This window comes from Mirounga angustirostris, unplaced genomic scaffold, assembly GCF_029215605.1.
Source record: "Mirounga angustirostris isolate CCGP_5_RB_7025 unplaced genomic scaffold, mMirAng1.0.hap1 SCAF_15, whole genome shotgun sequence".
NCBI classification, from domain to species: Eukaryota; Metazoa; Chordata; class Mammalia; order Carnivora; family Phocidae; genus Mirounga; species Mirounga angustirostris.
Window position 1 is genome coordinate 39,286,941 of NW_026991723.1, and position 12,035 is coordinate 39,298,975.

The window sequence follows — 12,035 nt, forward strand, 5'->3', positions numbered from 1 at the left end:
TGAGAGAGAAAGTACGCTTTCCAAGGACAAGTGTGCTGTTTTTGAAAATATGTATGCATGCAAAGAGGAGGAGGGAGGGGGAGGGAAGGAGAAAGGATCACCAAAAAGTATTCCCAAAGGACACAACCCTCTGAAAAAATGTCCAGTGTTAAATGAACAAGTTGAAGCTCCTCCTAGAAGCCGCCCAAAGCAGTCATTTGATGGTAGTACTTTCAGAATCCTCAAGAAACATTTTTAATGAGAGAATTTTGAGATCATTGCCACAGATTTGCCTCCTTTTTGACAGAATTCTAAGGGCCCGCTATTGAACTTTCAGTACTTCTCCAATAAGTAAAATTCTCAGATAATACAATTTTTTCTAATTTACATCAAAATGAATATGGACTGCCTCCCTATATTCTGAAGGGAAAAAGCAGTCGCAATACCAAGTATACAAAAGTCACCTTTAAAACATTTGCTCTATCTAGTTTTCATGCTCTTTCATTTAGAAATTTTGTCGCCTACAATTTTTTTTTTTTCCATTTGAGGTGACAGAGGCTAATCCTGCCTTACAAATAACTCTCTTTTGAAAAGGGCAAAGTTAAGCATTAATTCCTAGTAGACAAAATTGAGGAACATCTTTGCATAAATCACGTGCATTCCAGAATACTTGTCACTGGCATGAAACAACACACCAGGGCTGCAGGAAGCAGGTGATGATAGTTTTGATATTCCCACACCTAGACCCGCCCCCCCAAAAAAAGCTGTTTAGTCCTGTCTCCCTGCAGGCATCCTTTCAACTTCTCTACTCACCAAGAAAGCCTGTCAATCAGTGCACACCGTCCTCAGACAAGAAGCCAGCTGACCAGACCTAATGCAACGTAGGGCCGGTCACCTCAGAGCAAGGAAGAGGTTCCTTTGCTTCACCAAACCTATCACGCTCTGCTTTACCACTATGCCCCAAAACAAACAAAAACCTGTCCCAAATCTTGTCTCGTCTTTCATGATTTTCATGTTTTCATGCTCCCTACTCCATCCCTGTTCTGATGTATGGAGCCTATGGACTTGGACACCACATCTCGACGACTCCCGCAGCTACAGACCAGGTGGTGCCTTATTATTATTGTTATCCTTAGTGTTACAGATCATCATCGTCCTTTGGGAGGGATCACAAAGAACACCAGAAATGTGTAGTATTCACCAGTGTGATTTAATCACATGAGCAATTATATGCCACCTATTATGAGTAATTCACTGTCTTGAGTTAAGGTTCAAGTCCTCAAACTCTTTGCTCAAACACTTCCTTCCGCAGAGAACTCTTATATTTACACAAAATAATAATACAGGAAGCATAAGCCTTTGTCACGTCTCTCCAATGCTAATGCATCTATATATTCCTCTCAATCTTTCCCTTCCTTCCTCCTTCCTCCCTCCCTCCCTCCCTCCTCTTTCCTGTGCTGACTTTGTTAATGAGTAGCAATTCAGGAGGTTAGGTTTTCCTCAGTGTTTCTATATCCTCACAGTGGCATGCCCACTGTTTTGTTTTGTTTCTGCATTAGCATAAAGGCTGCAGCTAGCTAATTAAAACAATATTAATACCATGAAATGAATCATGACCTATAATTTAATCATTTGCATGCTCAACACACATGTACAGCTCTTCTCCTGTTAGTCAGGTCCAATGATGGTAGCTATGAATATAAAAACATTTAAGACACAGTTACTAGTGTTCCCAGGCCTCCATAAAAAAGTACCACAAACTGAGTGGATGATAACAGCAGGTATTTATTCTTTCACAGATTTGGAGGCCAGAAGTCTGAAATCAAGGTGTCAATAGGGACAACCTCCCTCTGAAAACCCCAGAAAAATTCCTTCCTTGCTTCTTCCAGCTTCTGGTAGCTCCCAAGGTGGTCTTGCGGGGTTTTTTTTGCTCCATCTTTACATGGTCTTCCTTCCCTATGTCTCTGTGTCTTGATAAGACCTTAAGGATTTAGGGCCCAGCACGATCTCATCTTAACTAACTGTATCTGCAAAGCCCCTATTTCCAAATGAGATCACATTCTATGGTTCCTCGTGGCTGTGAGTTTTGGGGAGATGCTACTCAGGCAAGTACAGACACTTACCTGGGACTGTTCTCCTTGGGGTATTCCCACATATTTACTCAAACTTTAATTTGGTTGGTTAAGTTGCTCCTCTCGAGTCTACCATGGAGTGCTGGGGAGAACACCTCCTGAACTGTTGCAATGTGTGGTCCTGTCCATTCTGTATAAGAATCATAGAATGCTTCTATTTTAGAACTGGATGCAAGCTTTGAGGTAAGATGACCTATCATTTTACAGATGAGTGAATCAGACGGAATGCACACATGCATTAGCTAGTGCGGGGCAAGAACTAGCAGAACAAATGTTCCCCAATTCCTCGCTCAGTGTTCAAATCAGACTTTTTGCCTCTATTAACATAAATAACTTCATTATGACTTTTTTCTTTCTGAAATCACTTTAGCTCTTGACTACCCCCAAGAACAATTTAGAATATTACTGCATTAACATAGCACGTCAGAAAAACAGATACAGACCGGACACTTCAGTATTAGTAAAACTTCTGGATGTAAGAAACATCGAGCTTTTCATAATGATGGTGTCCAAAGTTCTGATGGTAACTACGGACCCCATATGTTCAGTTAGACATGATAAAAACCAGTTTTAAATTGTAAATCTTGAACAATATAGTGAAGCTTTTTCCCAGTAAAAAGAACAAAAAAATACGCCTGTTTCTTTATTTGTGCACCATGAAACTTGTTATTTATTCACTTCGGTACTCCATTTACACAAAAGTGCTGTAATAAAATATCTGTACACTACTTCTGTTACAAATATAGATAATATTTAAAGTGACTTTATATATTCTAATGTAGGAGTTTCACGCTCTAAAATGGGAATGAACACATGATAATTCCTCACCAGTTGTCTCAATAAACAGCTCCATCTGTTTCCCTTAGTCTTAAACTATTGTATTATAAGATGTTAATATAAGGCAATGAAATGAAGTTATGTTAATCCCCTTAATTTTTCTATCAATTTACTAATGGCACACAACCAAAATAATTACTAACACATTGCTTTTTTCTCTGTCATTAAGATTAATAGTAATTGAAAACCAATTGCCCAGCACGCATTTTTAGTGTTGCATCGGTTAAAACCAGCATTAAAGATTCTGAGAGACTTCCATGTTCCTCCGTGGCTAGCACGGCTGCTTTCTAGAGAAACCACAGTCAATAGTGGGTGACATCACAATCTTACTTACGGAAACATGAAAATATTTCATAACAGGTCAAAAATAAAAATGAACATCAAGATTTGCATCAGCTGTATTCTTTACCAACTTAGGGACACTGCTTCATATAATTGCTATTTACTCAATCTTAGAAACCCATTTTAGGAGGAAAATATGTAGGGGTATATTAAAGGAGGGGATATGCAATTTTTTATAATATTCAAATATTTTAAATACTGAGAGTATTTTTAAGGATTTTCAATAGAGAAAAATGTTTTATTTTCTTTTCTAGTTAGAAATGGGGAGGAGTTGGACTGACAAAAATGAAGCATTTTTTTATATAAAACTTGAGATTTTCCTTTTTCTTTTATATTTTCATTCTCACCCTAATTTACTAAAGCCATTTCTCTTAGTTTTCGCTTTGGAATTATTTTTATTTTCTTCCTCTACTAACCAGTTCAGCACATCATAATTTCTGCACATGTGACTGCCAAATGTCAGACATCTTTAGAAGACTGGGTTTACCTATGCACACAGTCCTTCCCTTTGAGTTTATGTTCACAAAATCCAAGGAGAAAGGAAAAGTGATGCTAGGTTGCCAGAAAACCATTTCCACATGAGAAAAATAACTTAAATGGTACTTTCCCCCCAGAGTTCTGAAGAGCCTGATGAAGACGGCGCGGGGGAAAGTTATCCGCAAGAGCAGTTCCATTCCCTTCACAGTGTGGGATGGGAGCAGGGGGCTGAGTTGGCCCCACTCTGCAGTAAATTCAGGAGAGAACCATCAAAGTGACAGTTCCCTTCGTCCGCTTGAGGATGGCCACAGCTTCTTCGTGGGTCACCCCTTCCAGACTCTGCCCATTGACAGCAATGATCTGATCACCCCTTTTGAGACGCCCGTCTTCCGAGGCTGCTCCCTGCAATTATAAAGCAGGCTTGTTTGCTTCTCAAAAAAATGCTGCCTCGCTGCTATACAACAGAAAAAGATCTAAACAAGAATGTAAACTGCTCTGCATGTATACACACACTGCTCTCGGTGCTCCCTGGGTGCTCCACAGCCATTAAGCAATGATGAACAGACACAAAGGAGGTCTTGCTCCTAAATGGTTTTAGCACCGAGATTCCAGTTTCAGAGAGAATTCAGCAGTCAATGGATTAGTTGGATGGTTTTTGGCTGTTCAGCACAGCAGTTGGTGGGAACTCAAATTAATAAAGAATATTTGGGAATTTGCCTAGCAGGAATGATTTCATAGAATCCAGGGTTTTTTATCCTGTAAAGAAGGCTTACAGAAGACGACAAAGGACTAGACAGGAACAAAAGCAGTTTTACAGGACAAGGGCATGAGGCCACGGAACCCGAAGGTCTGCAGAAGCATGAAGCCCACACACACGTTGACAAGGGCAGGGCAGGACGCGAGTCCTACAAAGTCTAACTGTAATTCTTTCTGTGGCTTTGAATAGGCTGCTCGAGCTGCTTGTTCTTTACTTCCCCAGGGCGTGTGGAGTCTTCATATTTCTTATGGGCCTTAAATGGTTCAGATTAAACACAGACATTGCTGTGTGAAAAAGCATCCCATCTTAAGGCATGCTTAGAGTAGGCAATTATGCAATTAAATAGAAGATTAAAAATATGGAAAAGTTAATGAGGAATCCATAATGATGAAATTCTTAAAATATGTTCTAACTAGCATGCCTTAAATAAATTGTTCCAAGGCTGAGGAAAAGGACTGCATGACTCTTCTATTCACTGACAAATGCTGTTTGTATTTTTGGACACACCAATGGCTTTTAAAAAATCTCATAAATTAAGCCTATAACTAGGTTGCTGTAGATACAGCACTTTAAGTTGGTTAAAAATAATAATTCTTTTTCAAAATAATGGAATGAAACCTACACAGGTAGGCACTTTAAAGGACAACAGCACTAATCTAAAACCCTGAATCAAACTGTTTAATAGGTCAGCCATAAGGTTTGTTTGCTTCTTTGCACTGTAAAATCTTGAGATTCCAGATTTTCTCCTGCAGGAAATTATGTCCAATTTTGGAGCTCCTGGAAAAATGTCTTAAGAACATATTAACAATAATTATAAGGGTTTGAATTATTTTAACGGCTTCACCAATGTTGCGATAAATTTATTCTTATTCTAAACATCCTTAAAATAGAATACTTACTGTATCATTACAACTAAATGCAATTTTTAAAAAAACTGAATTCCCTGATTGCAAATAGCTGATTTACTGCAGGTGACAGAGCTTCTGGATACTCTGCAATTTTTTCAGTTGTAAATTTTCTATTTTATTCAATAACATTAAACGGCAAAATAAATGCCCTATTAGTTATTTAACCTGTGTAACTATTTTCTGTACTTTCCCATGTCTATTTTATATTTCACAACCAAAAAAAAAAAAAAAAAAAAACAAAGGAAAAGAAATGCCAGCACTCTACAGCATAGATATTTAAAATGTCCCATTTTCAAAAGACAATCAATCATAGGCAACCTGTTTTCAAAGGACAAAAAAATCAGGTCTTACTGTCGAACTAAAGTTCATTAATATTTTTATTGCATATTGTCAAGAGTTCCCATGGAATTTCAATTTGAGCCTATTTTCCTTTAAATATAATTAAAGCTCAAATTGGACAAAAATATTTAATGACCTGTTACTGAAGGGAGTTCCAAAAGAAAATGATCAACTGTTAACCATTTGGCGTTACCTCAGGCCATAAACTAATAAGCCAGCTGCTGACCACTATTAATGAATGTTTAGGGGGCAAGGGGGTGGTTAAAATGTGCAATCTTACCTTCGCAAACACCGTTTTAACATAAATGGGTAAGTCTCCATGAGGGCTGCCATATCCTCCTACTATACTGAAGCCTAAGCCATCTGGTCCTCGGTCTAGTGTAATAGATTTACACTGAGGAGGTCTACAGTAAAGGGAAAAAAGGAAAAAAAAAGAGGTTTTCGATTTTTAAAATCATATCTGTAAGTTACGGATTATCTGACATCCACCTAGAACCAGTATAAATCTCAGTGCTACTGACAGTGAGTATATTATGGGTATTTTGGGGATGCTTGAACTGTCCGAGCATGCTGTGCTCAGTATTTTAAATTTACATAATCCAAAAAAATCCTACTTAACACCCTACTTCTATTACTCATTTACAGTTCCCCTGAACTAACATGTTCACGACAAGTTCTCATTGCATGCACGCACATTCTTTTCCCAGGTTATTTAAAGGAAGAAGGCTACAGCACAGAGGTCTACCGTGGAGTAAATCACAAACATCAGGACTCCCAAGCTCAGAGAGAAAAATCCACTACTAGCAATGTAAAGACTGCATCAAATTATTTAAAAATTCTCATATGTCCCTCTCTTCCCCTCTTTATGATCTCTTTTGTACTCACGTGTTGGGGAACTGTGAATTTTTTAATCAAAAGGATGATTTATTAAATGAGTTGGCAATGTTGGAATTTCAAAAGGATAGGTTTGATCTGTTCCATGTCACATAGGGTAGTGACGTCAAGACTAAAATGTCCCCCAAAAAACTCAGAGCCAAAACCGTGGGAAGGGTAGTGGCATGCTATCTGTCTCCACCTGATAAACTAAATCCATGCCACAATCATTTAACAGTTTAGAAACACTTGGTTTTCGTATCTCATACCTCGTCTCCTGTTTCTTCACCTTTATGTGAGTGGTAGGGACATAGAAACCACAATATGTGCACTCACCCTAAATCATCCTGAAATATACTGCTTGATGTCAGCCCAGTGAAAGAAAGACTGGAAGTGGCTGGCTCCTGCTGATGACCTGTGACCACACTCACATCTCCTCCAGCAACCACCTGTGTGCGGGAGAAACAGAAAGAGAAAAACATGTGTTCGTGTGGCCAGGGAGACATCAGTAATTTTCCCTCAGAAACAGCATTTGGATTAAAACATGTACCTTATTGTCCACTTAATCATTTCTGTGAACCTGATATACAACCAAAGAGAAATTCACAAGGTCCAGAGGCCTCTTCAACTGACAGGAAAAATCTTTTAGTAATTCAATTCTGCAAAGTTCTTTGATCTCTTTCAAACATGGTCTCACATGCAATTATTTTTTAAAGAACTTCAGAATACACAGCCACTCATACCACTTAACATCCTAGCAATTAATCATTTACTGCTAAGACCTTGTATTTTTTTCCCTTTAGATATAAAGTATGAAACAAAGAATGCATCAGGATAAAATGTTTCATACATACTTTCTTGGAACTCTCAGTGAAATCATTTATGTTCACAGGAAATACTGAATAAAATGCTACCAGGAGATTTAAGGACTTTTACTGCTTTAATGCTTAAAACTCCTGTGTCCTCAAGCCACCCATACCGTGAAGAGTGCCTGGGATACAACTCTTACCTGCATTTCAATGGAGCCCGAGGCACTTTTCAGTAAGTTAACTGCTTGGGTGTGAGTCATCCCCTCAGTGGAAGTGCCACAGATAGTGACAATCCGGTCCCCAACCTGCGAGGGAGGCAAGAAACCAGCCATCTGCTAGAGCAGCCATGGAGAGTGGGACCCTGACACCTGAACAGTCACTTCCTTCTCTACCTGGCACATCACACACACACTGCCCTCAGCAACTGAAATATAACCAAGGAAGCCAATCATTTCAAGAAGTGGCCACAGTGAAAAGAAGCTGTCCATGACGATGGAGTTCGGCAGTCTCCGGGGGAAAACCACTCTTCCCTTCTCTTCATTTCTCCTGGGTAAGACACCGCTTCTTATTAGAGAATAAAATACCTGATAGCATTTAAAAACCAGAATTTCTTTGGACGTTATTACTGCACACGTTAGCTGGGACCCTGAGTCAGCTGTGACTTGAGTCCACCTCTGGCCCACGGCTCGTTTTTGTTGGCCAAGTTTGGATGGAAGACAGCCCTGCTCATTCATTGCTTTCACAGGGCAGAGCCGAGTCGCTGCCAGAGACCCGCTTGTCCCACCAAGACCCAAGTATTCACGAGAGGTCCCGCACAGAGTGTTTTCTGCTACGTGCAACAATCAATTTTTAAGTGTCAGTCAGTCACCAGTTCAGATATCAAAAGAAATTGAACCATTTCTAGTTTAGGGACTAAACTAAGAGGTGGTTATGTTTTGAGATGCTCTGTGACCCAGGAGGCCACGCAGATTTTACGTCATTCAGGCTTGAATGGAACATTCACATGACTCCAGACCTGGACAGTCAGCATAAAGAGGGCTCTACCTTAGCGTAATCCCTCAACTTTGAAGCACGTTTTGTATAGTTTCACAATGTAAGTCACATTCATATTAAGCTTCTGCAAAATGGATGACCAACTGCAACATAAATGATAGTTTTCAATTTAATGATGTTAAACTGGCATTTAAACCAGTGACACACATAAGGAGAAAATTTCATCTCATACTGGTGTTCTGAAACACTTTGTTTTACCTTCTTTCAGAGTTGTAAACAAGTAAAAACTACTAAGAAGCAACAGGAGATCTTCCCATCTCATTTACTTGTCAATCTGCATTCCACAGCAAATTCTCCTCTCTTCCTTTTCTTCACCTTTACTCAAAGCAAACCCTGCTGTAGTCGGATTAGCGTATTTAAAAGCAGATACAGACACTGAAAACTGGCTGCAGCAAGTGGCACATCCAAAGGGTTTAAAAAACTTCTGCCAGATTTGTGAGGGCTGCCTCCGTTATTAGTAGAACTTACTCTGAGTTTCTGGGTCTGAGCTGCAACTCCATTTGGGTGCATCATTGCAATAAATATGGGAACATCCCCAAGTGGGCTGCCCACTCCTCCAGCAATGCTGATTCCCAGTGAGTCAGTAGGCCCCTGCCATGCAAGAGATTAAAATATTTCGGTCAATGTGGTATTTTAAATTGATGTTTGGTGTCTTTGGCCCGATGCCCTACAGTTAACTCAGGTCTTCGAGGTGTGAGGAAAATGAAGTTCCAGAAAACTGTATTACTTCATTTGACACAGATCCTTAGTGTGACTTAGGAAAATAAGCATCTGTCCAGGAAATAAAAGAAATCAAAACACATTAAATGAAAATCATGCCGTGGGGGTGATGAAAAGCGGGTCCACTGATGAAGAGAAAGACCCCAATTTTGGAATCAGAGAGATCTGTATTCAAAGCCAGGAACCCACAGTTACAAATGTTGGGACCTGACCAAGTTCAGCCCTCTTAATGAGTCACTAGACCTGCAGTGACAAAACGGAGATCAGAGGAGCCCTAGCAGGGGGCTTGCAGAAGACAGTGCAGGAGACGGTGACAGCACGATGATGCATCTCCAAGAATGCTCAGCAGAGAGCAAAGGCTCAATAAACTGTAGCTGCTTTTATGTTCTCTCTTGTGCACGGCTGTCAGGGGAATCTGTTTCACGAGAGTAAGAAGTATCTGTGGAAGGCAGAGGCTTGCTTTGCAGTATGAGAGGTGAGAGGTGGGGTGACACTTTGTGTGGGGTTGGGTGGATGCCATTTTTGGCAACACAGGATACACCGACAATGATTTTTCATACAAGGCCCTGTGACCAGGAAATTCAGTGAAGACTACTGTGGTATTTCCACTGTATATACCACATAATTTTTATGATGGTATGGTAAAACAGTGAGACAGCTAATAGGAAAATATATATGGAGATGCCTCTGAGGTCAACAGAGTTTATATTGTTTTCTCTTCCCCAAGTTACCTTTTTTATTTCAACTGTTCTTAATCCCTGTATTTCAGATGCCACTGTAAAGTGAAAAAAAAAAAATACGGTTATTAAAGTATTTTTATGTTCAATTAAATTTTAGTCAACGCCTGAAGCTGGAATAGGACTAAATGAGATACGCTAATTGTTTCTTTTTTAAAGAGGGTGCTCAAAGTTGCCAGTACACATGATTAAATCTGTCTCACATAGGGAATCTTTATTTTTCCAGTTGGAAAAATGTGCACACTACCCCATTTCTTCCTTCTTATTTTAATCATTGATTATATAACTGCATAATCCACTTTCAATGAGTCAAGGGCAGAATAGGCTTTGGATAGAAAGTGCACAGCTGAGAAAAATAAAGTCATGGACACATTAAAAGGAATTCATGGACTTAAGTGGCTAAATTTCTAGAATATTAGTCGCATTGCAAACAGAGATTGCCATATGGTTAGTTCTTCAATTTGAACAACTTTCAACCAATACTCCAAGCCAAAAAACCCTCTGCATCATGATTTCATGTAATTAAAACACAGGAGGATCATACTAATTTTCTCAATCAAAATTTTTGCAGTCTTCATGGAAAAAGAAGGCTTCACTTAATGGCATTTTCTGAATTACTGGTGTTGATTAAACAGAAAAAGGAAATAAAAATCAAGCATACCCGTCTGCTTAGTAAGAAAAAATTACAGAATCCTGATTCTAATGTTTAGTATATCTTATAGAAAAAACAACAAATGGAAAAACTAAACAACAAAGACGCAGCTTCATATTGCTCAGAATTTTTGCCAACACACACCTCCGCACCCATATTAGGATATGAAATGATTTGAGGAATGAGAGCTCAGAGGTAAATTGATACAGGGGAAAAAATCAGTGTTGGTTACCAAAATTCAAACCAGTAAGTCATGCTTAAAATATCAAACCAATCTTACATGCATTCTTCTTCAAGCTACTTTCCAGTGACTCAGAGGTACTGGATCCAGAAAGTGGAAAAGTGAATGATGACAGGCTGCCTTCACTCATCTACAAACACACAACAATTATTTTAGAAAGTTTTGAAGTAATAATATCCCCTAAATACCACTTACTTCAGAATTCAATTCTTTCAATGCATCTAGAGAGAAATATCTGTGAAGCAACAGTGGCATTTGATAATTTGAAATCTAACGATTTTTTTCTTTTTATGGAATAATTTGCCTAGTGACATAAATAAATTGAAGCTAAAAGAATGGATGAGATTGATTCCAACCAACTTAAATTTTAGTGGATTTTCATAGTTTCATTCAAGCTAAATTTAAACTGATGTTGTACATAGACTGGGGCTTATGAGAAAACTGTAAAATTAGGGCCCGGCAACAGGAAATGAATGGTAGTCTTGAAGGGGTGAGTAAAGGTTCTCTAAGGACAGGCTGATGAAGACAAAAGTGAGAGTGGTGTGCCAGCGATCTTGAACCGACACGTGGTGAGCTTCAGACAGGGTGGTGAGCTTCTACAGTTCACCTTACGTGGGATTTTTTCAGCTGAATGCTTGTTATAAAATACTTTAAAAATATATCACGTCGGTAGGCGTTACAGATATTAATTGGTTAACTTGTACAATTATGGAAAAAGAAAAGAATGGCTGAAATGAAGTTCCTGAGAATGACTTGCAAACCACTCAAGAGCTCCATTTCGTTCACCTGTCCCCGCTCACCCGATGCTCTTCCCCGCCTAAGAGTCTGCAGCCCACTGTGCCGAGCTGCCGCAGGCCCGGCCTGCGTGCAGACCACTGTCAGGGCCATCTCGGAGCTGCTCCAGCGCGTGGACTGCACCACCCTGATGAACCCCACAGCTACCCACCTGGCTGCTTTGAGAAGGCCTCCTCTCTGAATGGAATGGACCGGCTTTGATTCTTCCAACTTCTAAGGTCACTGTGCCTAGGGAACACTAGGGGAGTGGTTGTTTTAGGAAAATGGTCAAACAAGATGCTATAATCATCTTCGGGAGTAGATACACTCTTTAGGATTAGGTTTTTGAAAGGCCTCCTCCTTTTGGGATTTCCATAGTCAAGGATACCTCCAGTCCTTTGTGGA

At 39.5% G+C, this 12,035-nt stretch overlaps 1 protein-coding gene across 15 annotated transcripts in view; it reads right to left on the bottom strand.

The window, feature by feature from the left end:
* The window catches only part of MPDZ (multiple PDZ domain crumbs cell polarity complex component), a 193,533-nt gene that overhangs the window by 22,208 nt on the left and 159,290 nt on the right, over positions 1-12,035 (bottom strand). For 12 of the 15 annotated variants that reach the window (XM_064579277.1, XM_064579276.1, XM_064579268.1 and 9 more), the window contains 8 exons: positions 11,803-11,889; positions 10,896-10,986; positions 9,958-10,001; positions 8,975-9,097; positions 7,654-7,758; positions 6,981-7,093; positions 6,052-6,175; positions 2,754-4,169 (listed from right to left, as the gene is read on the bottom strand). In XM_064579277.1, the coding sequence (XP_064435347.1) occupies positions 4,023-4,169; positions 6,052-6,175; positions 6,981-7,093; positions 7,654-7,758; positions 8,975-9,097; positions 9,958-10,001; positions 10,896-10,986; positions 11,803-11,889 (834 nt within the window). In that variant the 3' untranslated portion in view covers positions 2,754-4,022. Of the gene's footprint in view, positions 1-288; positions 2,242-2,753; positions 4,170-6,051; positions 6,176-6,980; positions 7,094-7,653; positions 7,759-8,974; positions 9,098-9,957; positions 10,002-10,895; positions 10,987-11,802; positions 11,890-12,035 lie in introns of those variants that run through there. The other 3 variants (XR_010407652.1, XM_064579269.1, XM_064579271.1) reach the window with 3 other exon arrangements.